General features: G+C 26.4%; 1 protein-coding gene and 1 pseudogene across 2 annotated transcripts in view; one reads left to right on the top strand and one right to left on the bottom strand.

Moving 5' to 3' along the window:
- The window catches only part of LOC113550133 (zwei Ig domain protein zig-8-like), a 345,101-nt gene extending 342,393 nt beyond the window's left edge, over positions 1-2,708 (bottom strand). For both annotated transcript variants that reach the window (XM_026951815.1, XM_026951807.1), the window contains exon 1: positions 2,263-2,708. In XM_026951815.1, the coding sequence (XP_026807616.1) occupies positions 2,263-2,314 (52 nt within the window). In that variant the 5' untranslated portion in view covers positions 2,315-2,708. The remainder of the gene's footprint in view (positions 1-2,262) is intronic.
- Positions 2,709-3,163: 455 nt separating this feature from the next.
- On the top strand, positions 3,164-5,121 carry LOC113550182 (annotated as a pseudogene).
- The last annotated feature ends 13,304 nt before the right edge of the window (positions 5,122-18,425 follow it).

Raw genomic sequence — 18,425 nt, forward strand, 5'->3', positions numbered from 1 at the left:
CACACATTTTGTTTCTAATTATATCAACAACAATTCCAACACATATATTCAATTACATGGTTAAATTATTATTTTAAATTTAAATATGACAATTGACACATTTAAAAATAATACTAATTTTAATTTCTTAAATTTTTTTATAAATTGTCATGAATTGCTATTTTTATAAAAAAAAACACGTAATAATTTATTGCATCTTTTATATAAAATACCTATCTACGTTAATTTAATGTTTTTGAATTTAAATATTTAATTTTCAACTTAAAAACGATGGGACTATATTAAGGAACAACTCGAGGAACAAATTGTTATTATACAACTTATAATGGTAAACTATTAGTTTTATGCTTTAATAATTTATTTATTCTATTTATTTTTTTTCAATTTTTTTATACGCATACTGGACATACATAACAAATATATGAAAATGAATTTCATAATATCGTATGGGACGCGTTAAAGTGTTCAGAGTATAAGTATATGCTATTATAAATTAATTATACATGTATTGATCTTATGAAGATAATTACTAGGATAGTATGATATGATAAAAATACCCAAAGTACCTATAGGTATAAAAATTAATTTTAAATTTACTTTAATTATGTATGATAATATGATCATTAATCGTAAAGACTCGAAATAGTAGTGGTTTACAGTTGAATCTCGCATTTACCTATTATTATATTATTTCAATACATTTTTAAAGGTGTAAATCAAGGTGTAATTATATAATAATATATTACAATGTATCAAAATGTTGAACTAAATTACATTATTAACTTAATACCTTGTACCCTAACTTAAAATATTATGCTTTACATTCTAAACTTAAAATTTCTTTAAAATATAGCAATGAGTTTTTAAAATAATAGCTAAACGTAAAAGAAGTAATTTGATTTGGTGTGGTGTAGAGAAGTTTTAATAGTTACAAATGAAAATAATTAACGTGCATTCTTACCGGTAAAACGTGCGTTTAAGCGGACATTTTGACTCTATACTAAGACAATTTAAATTGAAAAAACGATGCACTTAAAACAGTGTGGTCGACAAGTGTATAATTCCATCTAATTATATAGGTATGTTAGTAAGCTTTTACCCTAGCTGTGGTAGATGAAAGTTTTGAAATCCCAAACTTCTAGAGATTAGCCCACCCTGCCTATACATTGGATTCACTAAAAGCTCGTGTTGATCAACATGTCAGTGAATAAGTTACACTTATTGGACTTTTTGGCTTTTTCTTAATTAGATTTTATTAAAATCTTTGCTTTACCTTTTACAATCAAATTACTATAATCATGTATAATTCTAATTGCAGTTCAAATAAAATTATAGGCAGTAGAATATTATTCATCATTGAAGTCCTAAGATAAATAGGTACTTATTTAAACTTTTTTTATTGATATGCAAATGAACTATTGAATTTATTTAAAGAGTTATTTACGTCCTAGATCTAAATGATAATTTAATAACAAATAACCATTTAATAAGGACGACAAGTAAGTTTCATTTGAACTAATCATAAAGTTATTTACTCTTATGGATCTGGGACATAAGTAGTATATATCATATTTTTATAATGTTCGTAGGTAGCTTATAAAACATCCAACTACCTTAAAAATAAACACACTTATACTACCATAGGTATTTGAATTACATTCCAATCGAATCAGTCGAATTAAATAGCTTCAAAAATAGTTTCTTAAAACCCAAAGTACAAAGATCCAAGTTTGTAGTTTAATAAAGATGAGTGACTTAAAATATTTTAATTTATTATTTTTCAGAAAATAATATGTATGCAATACTGTGCATACATGCAAATTGGTATATTGTTTACTACGAATTCCCGTAATTATTATTATCTATGTAATTTATACATTTACGCAACAAACAAGTGATTTTACAGAAACGATAATAATTTGTGTAGGTGTACCATGTTTACAATGGATTGGCATCGAGCAGGAGGGCACACAATTTCGAGAACTGACGTAACTGGGTTTTTTTTTTAATGAAGGGATTCCCCTCATTCTCAAAATTGACAATAACGTAGTCAGCAACGACGAAAAACTGACAATCACCTTTACATCCAAAAATTATTATAATGTGTAAATCTATAATACATTAATATCTAGGTATATACTAAATACAAAACAATCGCTACCGATGCAGCCCGCGATGATCAGTTGATCATGATATTATATTATGTCCATTAAAATATTATAACGCGAGATCCGCGATCTGCAGGAGCAGAAAGTCACCCACCTGTTTTATCCGCCGTGTACACCAACACCATCAGCACGCAGGACAACATCATTTTGGTGGCACGAACACGTGAAAAAAAAACACTCGAAAATATTATTTTCTTAAAAAACCGCACAAACACCGGGTGCGTGGGAGGGTGGAGGGATACGATTCCCGCTGCACTGCACTCCCCGCGTGATACACGTTTCGCACACGACTAAATTTATTCACGGTGTACACTTATATCATGTTATTGTACCGCAATTACCTGCATTTGAGGTGTATGTATCTTTATGTATCGTTGACGCGTAATCGTTTAGCCGGGCGAAACTTAAATACGTATTTTACGATAAAATTGAAAACCCGTAACCGAGAAATCGCGATCGCCAAAATGTTCGCGAAAAACTTGCGTACGTGCATACGTGCGTGACAAATTCGAAAGCGAAACGCAAGCGACGATACCGGAGTGACCGACGCGAGCGAACTGACGCGGTGTCGCCGAGTTCCAAACGGCGATGTTAACGGCGGCGGCATTCGATTTTCGTAGACGGTTGCCGTCCCTCGCGCGCGCAACAATCGCGCCGCCGTCATGCCGTTCTGCACCGCGAGGACGCGCGCGATGTATCGATAAAGGTAACGGTCTGACACCGCGGCGTTGCGACGTGTTTTAAAATGTTAAGAAACCCTAAGCGATAATCAGACGCGATTGCACAGGAACCGATTTTCGTGTCGGGCAGGGAATAAAGAAAATCTTTTTCACCTATATTGAATTACCGTCAGGCAGTCATAGAGATACCTCGTATATTGTACATAATATGTAACGTGGTATATCGTAAACTGTAAAGGTATATACGGCACCGGTGCAGAACAAATGGATTAGAAGTTCATAAATTTAGAGAATGATTAGAACAAAAATAACAGAATGAGGAGTGACAGAGAAAGCAATGAAAAAGAGAGAGAGAGGGAGTACTTGATAATAATAAATTAATAACGACGACGACAAACAACAATACCGTTACAACACTTTCCTAAAATGTAAGTCCAGAACCGCAGTGTTTTGTTTGAAATTTCCGAGTAATAATAGGAATAATATTCTCGTCTCTGGTTTATTTAATTTTTTGGTTAATTTTATCAAATGTATTTTTGCCTATAATAGCAGATAATATAATACTAATATTATAATTATATTCTCTAGAAACTTCAAAAAATGTATATTAAAGATAAACAAATAAATTACAGGTATAAATATATTTTAATATATTATAATTACTAATTTTTCTTGATAATATTATCTTCCGAAAATATTATTTCCGTTATTTTAAGTTGCTAAATAACGACATTAACGGCCGTTTTGTATATTTTTTTTTTTTTTAAGTATATAATATACGTCATGATAATCTATTATTTTCAAAATAATTAGTAATAATATATAGTATTATCTGCACATGGTTTTTGAAATTTGTTTTTCACTGCATATAGTCGACTCCACGATATTATTATAATAATATATGGTACAATCGGTATAAACATATTATCCCTGACGTCGTACGCATAATATATTTAATATAGGCCACACTGAAGCCTGAATAATACATTTTTTTTTATTCGTCGATTAATTAATAATTATTTTTCGCCGTAGCCGTCGTAACTTATAACCATACTTCTTGAATTTATAATATATACCTACCATATTATTTCCAGTTATGTCAATAACATTTATTGATTTATATATTTTTTCAAACCCCATCAAAGTTATTACCTAATAATCGTATTACGTTTTAAAAATATATGGCTCGCGCCAAAAACATAAAATATACACGACCTAAACCTATACCTATATTTATTATTCGTAAAAACCAACACTATCGCGTCGGCCATCAGCTATATTTTCTGTTTAATTATTATAACTAATCTCAATAAATATTTATTTTTACTTTTAAATTTAGCATTTTTATTTTATCCATCAAACTCTATATTTGAAAATAAGTCTTTTATTTTTTTAATTAATTTATTATTTATATCATTTTTGTGTAATTTTTAATGTAATATCGTAGTCATAACATAATCAAAATTTCGAAAATATTCCTTACTACGTTAAGATTTTATGGTTGACAATTTTTTGATTTAAATGAACATTTTTATTTATTTTTTAAGAAACAAGCTAATGTTGAAAAATAATTCGGGCCGAAATATGATTAAATATATTTTTTACAATCAAATAGGTACTTATATTATATATACATATATATATAATACTCTAATTAAACTTTTTTTGATATAAAAACTGTCCATCATTTCCACATCACTAATTGTAGTTAAACAAATTTCGAACTAATAATATAAAATTAAAAAACAGTTTTAATAATATTAAAAACAAGTCTGTTGTTTTTACTCAGTACAAATTTGTTGACCACCTTAACATTAATTTAAATGACAACACTATTCGTTTTGCTACCAAAGTCACTTACCTAGGCATCACACTTGGCTCTAAACTTTGTTGGCTACCTCATACAACAATTCTTTCCGTTTTTACTAATCGCTGGTCAAATTTTCTCAGGACCGTGTAGAACACGTGGTGGGGGATACATCTAGCCTTTTATCTATATACCACTCAATTATACGTTCAAAATTATTAGACTACGGGTTCATTCTTTCCGGTTCTGCTTCTTGCATAAATTGGAACAGAATTTATGAACTTCAAACTTCATGTCTTAGAACCATAATGAGGTATGTTAGATCCATTCCTGGTTCGGCTATCGAAGTGAGACCTTTCGCCCTCCATTTAACATCAGATGCCGGTGGCTTGCCCGAAAACTCATTATAAAATTGTTTGCTCTAGCTAATCAACATATTTTCGATACATACTATTCTTTTTTTTAATAGGGGATACACCTTAAATCAGTACCGTCCTCTTATTCGTAGTTATTTATGTCAACAGCTCAGTTTCTCCCTTATCAGCTGGATATACCTTCTATATACTTCCCTGAACTGCACCTTTTTTACCAATCATTTTCCCCCCTTGTCTTCCTCTTATACCTCAGAGTGTTAAGCTATTTACAAAACCCTTTTGTTTATTTCAAACTTAACTCCTAACAATTTTTTAATAGCTTCCGGCTCTGTATCTTGTTTACAAGCCATAGAATCTAATCCCTTTAATTCTAAGCTATCCCCTCTCGTTTCACTTATAAAATCATGTATAAATTACATCAATCAGTCAAATTGCCCAATTCAACTTATGTAGATCTTTAATCACGTTGGCATACATGGTAACACAGTAGTTGACAGGTTAGCCAAATCCACTGCTAACACAATTTTAGCTTCTTTTGCTCAATTGCCTTGAACGGATTTCACCCCTATCTTAATACTGGAATAATTTTCCTGCCAATTTTGCTACTAATTACAAAATTATTGTTTTCAATATATACCTAACAAAAAAAAATTGGTTCAACAACATAGATTTATCAAGATCTACATTTGTCCGTTTCAATCTACTCCGTGTGGGTCATTTGCTTTTACCCGATCATGCCTATAAACTTGGTTTAAATTACTCTCCTTTTTGGCCTTAGCACACTACATTTCTCCAAAGGTGTTTATAACTTTCAACACATAATTTTTTACTCTTTGCCCTTAGACTCCAATTGTCTAATTTTACTCAGTTACCCTAGTGTCCTCGATATCTTTCTCAACCTTTTATCCATTCTCAATTCTAATTCTAAAATTATCATTAAAAAATAATAATCTCCATTATACTAAAAGCTAGTTTTTTCATTTAATAATTTTTATTGTTTTTTAACATATTAAGTTTAAAAATGGTTTATAATAATTATGTATATAATAATTTAACTATTGAGCAGTAATAGTTTAGTAGTAAAAGCTAATAATAATAGTAAAATAACATTCAATTCAATTTTTTTACTAAGTACCTATTATAGTTGAGATATATAATAAAATTTAATACATTATTTTATTAGTCCGTAAATACAATGTGTATTTAATTTATAACATACAACATTATTAATCTAGTTTATATATACAATTATAATGATATCATTTATTTAAAAAAAGCTGTATACAATTACATTGGGAAAAAACCGACTTACAAGTAATTGTAATTAATCTGTTTCGTGCTTTATGAAGCAATGAACTATAGCGTCTTACACAATATCTTAGTATTTGTTTTGGCTTCTTTTTCTGTCATATTCATGGCTTCTGGCTTAGGATTTTTAGTTCTTGAATAAGAAAACCGACATTAAATAAGTTCAAATTATGAGTTATGTCATTTTAAATTCATAGTAACTACTAAAACCTACTATATAGATAACAATATAAGTGAAAAATTAATGTATTATATTTTAAATTGTGTATATAGAGCTCGTGTGTATTATTTTAATATATTATATTAATTTTTTTTCTTATCCATTATCAATAAAATGTTTAAAACATTTAGTTACAATTTTAATTATAAAATAAAACCTTTATCTAACTTTTGGATTTATTTTTAAGATAATATTCAGTTCAAAATATTATAATTACTTATACTTTACTAAACCTTATTTATTATTAATTGATATTCAATAATATTTAATAAGTATCCAATAAAAAATAATTTTAAATAAATTATATCATCAAGAATATTTTTATACCACTATAACTTTTTTATTCAAAAATGAACACTGTTATTGGATATTATTGAATGTTAAATATAAGCAATAAGCACATTAAGCAAAAATAATCTATTAAAAGAATATTATGAGGAAGGTACTAGTTGACTACTCACTACTCATAATATATATATATATATGTATTATCATAATTATGTGTATATATTACCATATGATTACTTCTACTACTGCTACTACTACTACTACTACTACTACTACTACTACTACTACTACTACTACTACTACTACTACTACTACTACTACTACTACTACTACTACTTCTTCTAATATCTCTTACCTCTCTTAGAGAAGAGAAAAAAAACATTTAAACATTCAAAATATTTAAACTAATATTAAAATTTTAACTGAAATGTTCTACCTTTTAATTATTTTTCTGTAAATGTTGATAACATTTTAATTTTTCAGTAAAAAAAGTGGACAGCCTATGCATGGTTTCTAATATGTTGTTATAAGAATTAAGTAATAACGAAAATACATATGCATAATTTTTTTTATAGACATTCGAAGTCCACATTTTGATGAAATCGAATAAAAAAAAAAAAACATTTTTCCTCTAACGATTTTAGTTAATTTATTTAATATTTAAAACTTTCACCAATGCGTTTATAATTTTTTTTTATACGATTACATTTTTAAAATATTTATTCTTATTAATATAAACTATTTACACAATTATCCTATTCATGCATAAGCTTTTCTAAAGTCGTAAAGTTAATAACAACAACATATAAAAATTAAATATATTATAATAAATTATTTTAAAAAATATATGCAATGTGCTTGGTAAAAAATAGTTCAAAACATATAAAAATTCAAAAATAAACTATAGTTACTAATATTACTATCAACAAATTAAAAAATATCAATAAAAATAAAAATAGAGGATAAAAATAGAGGATAAAGGATAATACATCGTTCTCACTCATAATACGTTTATGAATGCAAATGATCTATCATTGAATTTAAATTTATCACATTAATTTTACTATTTTAATTACCAGTGTCACTGAAAATTGGTACACACTACACTTGTTACCTTTTATACAGTAGAGTAACTTTCTCCGTCCTTTCGTTTAAAGTAATTCAATTTTATCAATATGAAATATAGAATAAAAATGTATACATCATTTTACTCCATAATCTATTTATATAAGGTTTTTGACTTGAGCTCGTGTAACAAAATCAGATACCATAAATATAATACAAACCATTTGTTAATTTTACAAGTTATTATAACATATATAATCCCGTGGTTTTGTTCTCAAGAGACAGACATGATTTTCTGTGTATGTTACGGTCAGATTGAAAGACAAATTGATTAGGGACTACCAGCGAGTGATTACGAACGTGACATTCCCAAAGGACAGTTAGTGATCTATATTCGATGGTGTTTTCATAAAACGCAGCTCTTGTGGTTTTTGTGAGAACACTAATTTATAATTAAACAATACTTGAAAACTTTTGACGGACATCAACAAATAAAGAACATTTACCTTTAATATTAAGCTATCAAGCCACGATAAATGACGGTGTAACGAAAAAGTATTGAACTTTATAAGTTTACTAAGAATCATTAAAACCATAATCATTTCTTCATATTGTGGACCAAAAATAACCTTAAGTTTCCATATCTAATTTATTTATTTTGCATAAATAATATTTGGATATTCAGATTTTTAAAGCGTTAATTATATTGGAACAACTTAAGGCTGGAATTTTCTATACATTTACAAGTTCAATGACCTAATCAAAGATTAAATCTCCTCCATTCTTTTATAAAAATAAAAACATTAGTTGGAAATGTACTATTTTACTATAAAATAAAGTTCTTTGCTCTCAACTATTAAATGTTTTTCTTGTTTGGGAAAAAAATGTAAAAATTCATATAGACAAAATACAATTAATAATTTAGTCCAAAGTTTTAAGAATAATTTCAAATACGTAATGGTGCACAATGTACAACACCAAAGTATAAATTAAAAACATATATTAACGAGAGAAGCTTCAAACATGAATGACCTTGAGAGATCATTTTTACTAAAATACTACAATTAAGCTAAAAAATAGTTTTTAAGTTTAATTAATTTAATTAATTTTGCTACAACAAATATTTTTAAATTGTATATACCATACCTAGCTATACCATAATTTTTAACTTTCAACATATTATTCAATTAGTTAATTTGTATAAATTTCAAAAAAGTAATATTTATTACCATAAAACGTTTAGATGACCTATCATTAATAAAACTGACTATAAATAATATTATAAAATTAATTTTGAAAAACCAAATTTTTCTCTTGAATTTTAAACTAATTTAACCCTTTCAAGCACATAAAGCTATCATTTTTTTCAAAAAATTAAATAAATAAAATGTTTACTACTAAATTATATAAATTACTATGACCATCACTAAAAACATAGTTTCTCGTGTTTTAATCAGTATTAAATTTATAGTTGGACATTAAGAAATATCGTAGTTATTATAAAAAAACCATGATTCCAAAAGTTTTATCATGTTATAAAATCTGCATAGTAAAAAATACCTACACAATAACCATATACATATTAAAAGAAAAAAGAAAAATCTGTCACATTTTATTCAATAGATGTAATAACAAATTAACGAATTGTCAGTTAATATTACCTATCTTGGTAAATGTAACTCAATTTCATATTAAAACCGAGTTGATGAAACTCATTTATTGCCTCAACATTCAATACCTTAACTCAAGTGTAATGTTTATATCTCATTTAAATGTGTATTGATTATATTCAAGTTTGTTGTACTCAAGCTATACGAATATACAAATTTATCATTCTTGATTGTTTTCGCTTAAAGAACATTACAATTGTATTATTACTTGTATACCGTTATAGTATTATATATATTACCTATGCTATTATACTAAATTAAAATCTGTTTTAAATAAATCGTATTTTATGTATAATAATTATTATAGCTTACACTTTGTACATTTAAATGAATAATTATTAAGCACCTAAATTCAATCAATTATAACATGCATCATATTATTCATATTAAAATACTAAACTAAAACCCTATAATATCTTAATTTGTAACATGTATTTTACTAAATAAATAATATTTTTGAATCTTAAGTCTAAACAGTAATTTGTTTCAATTTTAAATTAAGCAATGTATTAATAACAAGCCTCAGATTAAATTAATTTTATAAGTTTATTTTTGATTCACACTAATCATAGTATAAAATTATTTTATTAAATTAGAATTTTTTCAAACCGTTAATGTTTGAATCACTTAATTATATTTTTTATTTAATCTTGATAACGTTTTCATTTTCATATTATTGTCAAATAATAAATATGAATTTTTATCAGTTGAATAACTGTTATCGATATAATATTAATAGTATTAAAACAGTTTTAATATAAATAATAAATATATTTCAAACCAAACAAAAAATACAAACTTCTTATAAATCCAGTACCAGTTCTAGTGTACCGGCAGAGTAGACAGGTGCTGTATCAAATTTTTTGGTGTTCACCTGTTAAAAATTTCAATATCGTGTCATTTTGATGAGTAAAGGATTATAATTTATCAGTCAAATAAATGAAAATATTTCACTAGTTGTACTTATAATTTATTTTACGCGTTGTTAAATTAATTTTGTTTTTCAAACTTGTCAGTTACCATTATTACTAACTATTTTTGTAATTCTTAAATTATAAAAGTTTTTGTTAAATAAATAATAATATATTATACAATAGTCTAAGATTATAATATCATACATTATATTTAATTTATAGAATAAAAAAAAATCTATATTTTTTTAGTATTAATTATTTTCTATTTTGTATAAAGCAAACAATAATGGAGATTAAGGATTATATTGTGCTCATAGCTTACTTATAAAAAATATATTTATACTTCTACAAAATTTGAGCTTTGGAATCACTTCTCCAACTTACTGCAAAATTGATTAATATTTGCTGACCAGAAGATATTTCCGAATCTATTATTATTATTTTTGCGGTATCATTGTTAATTTTTCAATACATATTTGATACGTTCATAACACTATAATATTTTCAATGTTCATTTTTTTGTAAGAAAACTGAATGTTGACATTTTTTTGGCTTTTAGACAAACTATTTGACAAAAGAATGGCAAGTTTTTTCAGGACCCCCGGGGGTAGGTACAGAAGACATTGAAAACGGTTTTATCTTAAATTTTTCTTTTTTTGTGGAACATAGTAAAGCTATGTTTTGTTTTTATAAAACTATCATATATTTTCTTTTCATTACATTTAGGTATTTCAAAATAAAAGTATTAACGAAATACATTAAATTTAATATATGTGTGTATGTATGTATATATATTTATAAATTCATTAAACCATAAATCTTAATTCAAAGCCACAATACGTAAACCTTTGTACAATTGAGTTAGTTTTTATTTTTTATATTTTTTGGTACAATATATTTTAAAATATCATTCCGTGTATATCCATAGGTTCATTAAATCGTACTTTTATAATATGATCAAACTATTAATTACAATAAATAAAAAAACTTTTAAATTGTGCATGATAGAAAGTACTTTTAATGGTAGACCAACAAAGAAAATTGACTTGAGAAAATCATAGTTTAAGCGACTCTCCTTACATAATAACATACGCAACATTTCTCTTAATTTAACTTTTTGATCCACGTTTCTTCAACTTTGATTACAATTTTAATTCTTATTTTAAATTATATCTTGTAATATTTAAGTCACTGAATCATAACTGAAATTATAATTTATAATATTTTATAAGAAGGTTGACTGTACCTACTATATTTAAAATTTAAATAGCAAAATATGTAAATAATAAAAATGAAATAAAATTGAAGCAATTAAAAAAATCAATGATTTGAAATTTAAATACCGCTGTAGAAAGCAGAAAAAACAGAATGTATTACGAAAGTATTCCTATAATCACGAGTGCCCATTAAAAGGGATGGCTAGACGGTACACTGATCCTCCCATGGAAAAATAATATTAACTTATAATTTAATAAATATTACCATTACAGAAATAAATAAATAAAAAATACTATGCCAAAAGACGATGGCGGACAGAATAAAACACACATCGCTGTAAAATCAATTAGCTCCGCTCAGAATCCAACATTAACAATTAAATATTATTTTAACTGTGAAGATCAATTTCGTTTAATGCTTTGTCTATAGGTGTGAAGTACTGTAGTTTTGATATTTTGCAGGCTTTGTTAGTGATCAGGGTCAGAAGTACCTATACATTCCAGTGCAGTGGTAACAGCCAGCCATCACCATTACTGCCACTACCACCACCACCGCCACTAGGCTTAAGTCCGGCGGCAAAATCCGTTTTGTGGGCACTTCCTGGTTGCAAAAACGTTACCACCACACTCTACCCACCAAACACCTCTCACTCCTCTTGTCGCCAACAGTCTGACCATTATTTCCAATGTTCTCTTTCTCTCTCTCTCTCTCTCTCTCTCTCTCTCTCTCTCTCTCTCTCTCTATCCATCTCCTCTTCAAAGTATTAAGAACGGATTATCCCCGGCAGCGTTGACGAGTCCAATTTAAATGGTAATGTGGTTAGGTTGCATCACGACTACTGCTGCGACGACCACGTCCGCGAAGCGTACCCAGTATAGATACACGCGTATAATAATATAATAGCAGAAGCTCAAAGCCCCGACGTTAGGGGTCCGACGCTGTCGGGTAGGGCATATAGAAGAGGATATTGCAAGGGATCGGGGTAATTATAAACTTTACACCGATATCCCCCGGAGTTTCAATTATACGCCAGTTTTAGTCGCCTGTATAGCAGTCCAACAAATATTATGCGTTATCATCATCGTTGCCGTCGTTCCATAGGCCCCACCGCGATACCCCTCCACTACAACGACTCAAAGATTACACCCGTATAGACACGAGTCTGGCGGTCGTTTACACGACCGTTTCAGCCCAACCTATCCACGTATAATAATAACAATAATAATATTAATGTATACATATATTGTATATATAAATGAAGACGCATATATGTATATGCGGCTATATGATTGGCATAATGCCGCCCCTTCACACCTGGCTTCTAAATGAGCTATATATAAATGCGCGTGATAATAAACGGTGACGCGTAGGGTCATCTCGTATATTATAATTCTACGTGCTTATGGAAATTGCGATTGTGGATTCCTCGGTTACACTGTTTGACCCCCAACCCTTTCCCATTCAAATATATACAGAAACTCATACAGCCCTCTTTATTGTGCGTGTGTGTGTTTGAGCGCGTATATTTACAACCGTCATACACCTACCTGCACGGTGTATTCAAATAGCTTTTTTGTGGAGTGAGAGTAGTGGTGGAGGTAATACCTATATATACAGTGCCATAACGGCTGTAGCTGTGGTGTGGCGGTAATATTCGCGATGTGGTTCGTGAAGGAGGCGGCTTACGCTTAATGACACCGTGCGAAGTTATCAATTTCCCAACGCGTTATTAATTACTAAACTCGACTGCCGACTGGTCGGTTATTCCTACGTCAACCGCGCTCGGAATAACATTCATACATATACACGTACATACATATAGTTTGCGGTCATTGGATTTCAAATTCTTAAGTATGTGTCAAACGTGTTACATGTTGATTATTTCATTCAAGACTCCCAGGCTGAGCACCAACAAAAATAATAACTATATAATACTAAACATTAATTTCAATACACTTTTAGTTAATCGACATTCGAATAAACGATAAATATAATATGCACTATGTAGTGTATAATTATCGATGATTAGATTGGTTACCACTGTATATAGATGTATTAAATTTTAGCTTTAATTAATATATACAACGATTCTGAAAAAGAATGGTTTATCAACACTTAATATCTATTTCTAAGGATATTTTATGGTTTATTTATAATACTATTAGTATTTATTGTTCCATTAGAAGTTTAGTAAATTCAACTAAAATTTGTTCAAAATATGGCATATATTATTCTAGATATAATATAACCCAGAACAACAATATTTTATCATAATTTATTTTTGCTATTAACTTATAAGTCAAGTATAAAATTATAAGTGTATAAATAGGAAACCTAAAATCAATCATTTATACTAAAATTAGGAATTTAGAAGTTTAGCACGCTTTAAGCCGAGAGACTGTAAAAAAATATTCTCTTGGCATATTTTAAGAATTGTTTTATACAATTTTTATTTGGATTTAATTATTTATACTCAAACTATATTATGTGTAACTATAATGAATTGTAAATATCGGTTGTAAATCTTTTTTAAAATCAAATTATAAGGAACCAATTAATAAAAGATATTCATAATTAATTGAATTGCGTCTTTTACCTTTACGAGTTAGGTACCGAATATCATCAGGAAACGGGATATAAGTAAAATGAAAGGTGGATAATCACTATACAATAAAGCCAAACGATAAGTCAATTTTTCCAATGAATAGAATACGTTTTTAGATCAAAATCTTTTAATTGGTATATAAGAATTTTTTTAGTAATGAGGGGAGGTCAAATACGTTAAAGTTACGTCTCTGTAAACTATTAGTACGATATTGCGTGTGCAATAAAATTTAATAAATGCATAAAAAGAGCGCATGCTGAAAATATCACTCTATTCTCAAACACATTTAAAAAAAAGTAAAATAGAAAAGTCTGAGAATTAATTAAAATGAATTAATATTTAATACCTATTTTTTGGAAAATAAATGTATTCATAAATCAAATTATATGAATTAATTTGTGAATCACAGAATACAAAATATTTACTTTTAGTTCTATGAATAAATTTAAGATAACATTATATAAATCGCCTTTTCAATTCGAATATTTATCTAATCATCTTCGCATAAAATGTAACAAAACAAATTAAAATACATTTCATCTACTAAGTACAATAAAAATATTAAATAGAAAATGTTATAAATAAAAATTATGACGTATAATATATTGAATATTACAAATATATAGCTGTTTGATACTTAATTTGATTAAGAATTATAATACTATATTATTTATTATTATCTGCCTAAAAGCTCGAATAGATATTATTTTATAATATTATTAATACAAACGTATTTGACGAAATCTCAATTAGAACGACACATTTAATAATTCGATGTTATATACTCATTTATATTTTTCCTATTTATCAAATAATACATTATTATAATATAAATATAGTATATTTTATTTAATTAAACAATAACAGTTCTATTGAACAACCTATCATGCACAATGTTTTTCCTTGACCTTAAGCAACAATTTTAGTGAACCCGGTGTTTTCTAATTTCAAATGATTGCGCTCAAAAAAGTATTGCCTTAAAATATAATAACTAAAAAGTAATGACTCATAACGTTTATATTAAAGATATCAAAAGAAAGTCTTTACAGGTACTCTAAAAATATCCAATCTATTCAGTCATTGATAGGTATTATTGTAATCTAACTAAAATTAAATTGCATGTATTTTCAATAATTTTATACAGATTTAAAAACAACTATAGTATGGAATCTTATATAGATTTTCGAGAATTTAATCTCAGTAAATATTTTTTTAATGACATTAAAAAAAAAAAAAAAAAAATTTCTTAAACCTATAAATAGCTCAAAACGATTCAAAGTATTTGGAAAATTATACAATGCATATAATATTATAATATAAATATTTAGTCAAGCTATTCAGTATACCTAACTAGGTTACTCGTTTTTGAATTACAATAAAAAAAATATATTGGTTGAAGAGGAATAGATAACTTTCCAGTGGAAATTTTTTTAAATAAAGAGTTAAAAACGTATAAAGAAACTTGTATCAAATTTCAAAATTGTAAATACAAACAAAAATGTTTTTTATGAATTTCTAATTATAAAATAATTAGTAATATTCAAGAATTTTATCAAAATTCTAACTTTAAATGTGTATAAAAAAAAATCGTAAGTATAAATTTTCATTTTTTTTTTAGTTATGAATTGAACCACTTATTAGAAAACTTCTGTTGAATTTTCAAGTATTTTTATTTATTTATAATTTATTTTTCAGTTATTATAAATAAAAAAATAAAATTATTCAAAAATTTCAATGGTCTATAAAAAGCTTAAAAAAAGTTATAATATTTTCTAAATTATAATATTTATATTTATAGGTAGTAATATGGTAGAAATCGCAAGCGTTTATTCGTTTTCGAATAATAAAAAAATAAAGAAATCAATTTTATTAAAAACTGATTTAGCGTAAAAAGGTATAATAGTTATAAATGTTATGATATTCAGACATTAAAATATTTATTTACTTAAAACATTTTTTTTTTAGATATAGTAAAGAAACTTTTAACAATTAAATTACTTTGAATAAAAGTTGTTAAGTGCTATAAAATTTTTTAACATTATATTATATTTTATTTATATAGTTTGAAAATTGTAAACACATTATATAGGTCATTTGATTTTAAAATTTAATTATTGTTTTGCTAAAATATATAAATATCAAATTAATAGTTCTGTTTACTATACAATCAAGTTTATAGGAAATACTTAAAGTTTCAAGTGCTCATAAAAACTATTTAAGACTAAATATTTTAAAAATGCATTGAAAATAGTAATAAATATGATATGAGTAACTTTTTATTGAAATGAAAAATTATAATAACCAAAACTAAAAATTGCATTGCAACAAATATAAAATAAAAAAATAGTAATACATTAAACAAAATTCACAAAGATTATAATTTTTAATTTTATAAAATTAAATTCAGAATATTTTTATATTTTATACATATTATTATAGTTAAATTATTGTAATAAAATTAACCTTACATTAAAAAACTAAAAAAAATTCAAGTTATATTCAAGAAATATTAATTATTAATCAATACTATAATATATAATGTATAATGGTACCAAAAATATTAAGCTTTTAAAAACATATTTTAATTTTCTGAATTAGGAACAAAAAAAATCAATTTCATTAAAAATATAATTAATAAACGTGTCTCTGTTTTTCATTCATTATAATTTTTATTAAAAATTCTATTGAAACATTTACAAATTAACTCTATAAAAAACTCTGTTACTTGTTGTAAAACCAATACATTTATATCTTTATCCCGGGTTTACAACAAAAGTAAATTCCCCAAACTATTGCAAGTTCGAAAAAGTGAAAAAAAATGTTTTAATACATTTATACTACAAATCACATTTCCATTGAAAATAAGTTTAGTTGTATCGATTTACTTCGTACATTTTCAGAAGTACTTCACCACTTTAGTAATCACAAAAAAAATTGTATATAGATCTACTGTGTTGAAACTTGCTATAATTTAAGCACAATCATAGACATTCCACGGGAAAGGGTGAAACTCGAGTTGTTTGTCGTTTCGCTTTTGCAGAACTTCTTGGGACGCGAAAATGCCAATTTGATATTGGACTATCCTGCATTGTTCGAACATTATTCAATGGTCCAAATGACAATTAATTGAATTCCTTCTGACCCTCTCTGCCATTCCATATATTCACAAAACATAATATCCGCTAACCCGCTTGAATATATTTACAGACTACCGACAAATGTATATTTTTATCAGTATTTTGAGACTCTAGAAATGAAAGATGGGGTATCTAAAATCCAAACTAGGATAGAAATCTTGCCTTATAAAGTATAACTATTAATGCAACTATTTATGCAAACTAAGTATATATCAAACAATATATATACAGGTATCTGAAAACTAAAATTCCAATATCATTAGAAGTTCCATTTACGTAATATATTATTATTGTTCGAAATACATTATTCAACTTTGAAACATAAATACCAAATAATAATAATAATATTGTTTAAGATTATTTACAATCATCTAATGAAATAATTTATCAAATCATAAATGACTTAAGAATGTTCAAATTGATACAAAATTATTTACATAATAAAAATAATAAAACCAATAAACCATAATTATTAAAGTTATTAAAGAAATAACCTACATATTAAAAATAGGTAGTCTAAAAAGTTGTTCAACTAAAATTAATTTATTTTAAAACCATATAGCGAATCACTTTTTGAACGTACCTACCAGAAATCCAAATTTACTTTATAAAACGATTATAAGTACTTACATAATACTTACATAACTTACCGTATTACGTACCAACTGTATATTTTCAAAACATATAAGAAACAAAATAAAACCAAAATTCAGCCAAATTTGTTTTATATCTAAATAGATATATTTTGACAGTGAAAAGTTTTAAGCATGACATTAACATTGTGTTTTATAGACAATATTGAACGACTTTTGATCTTGTACATTTATCAAGTTTGAGCTAAATTTTAAATCCACTCACATGACATTTAATGAGTATATTAAATAAACCACTGTTGACCTAGTTGAAATTCCCAAATTTTTTTTATTTAATATACAATAATATTATCATAATCAAAGTTGCTTTATTTGACT

The sequence above is a fragment of the Rhopalosiphum maidis genome, chromosome 1 (genome assembly GCF_003676215.2).
Source record: "Rhopalosiphum maidis isolate BTI-1 chromosome 1, ASM367621v3, whole genome shotgun sequence".
Taxonomy (NCBI): domain Eukaryota; kingdom Metazoa; phylum Arthropoda; class Insecta; order Hemiptera; family Aphididae; genus Rhopalosiphum; species Rhopalosiphum maidis.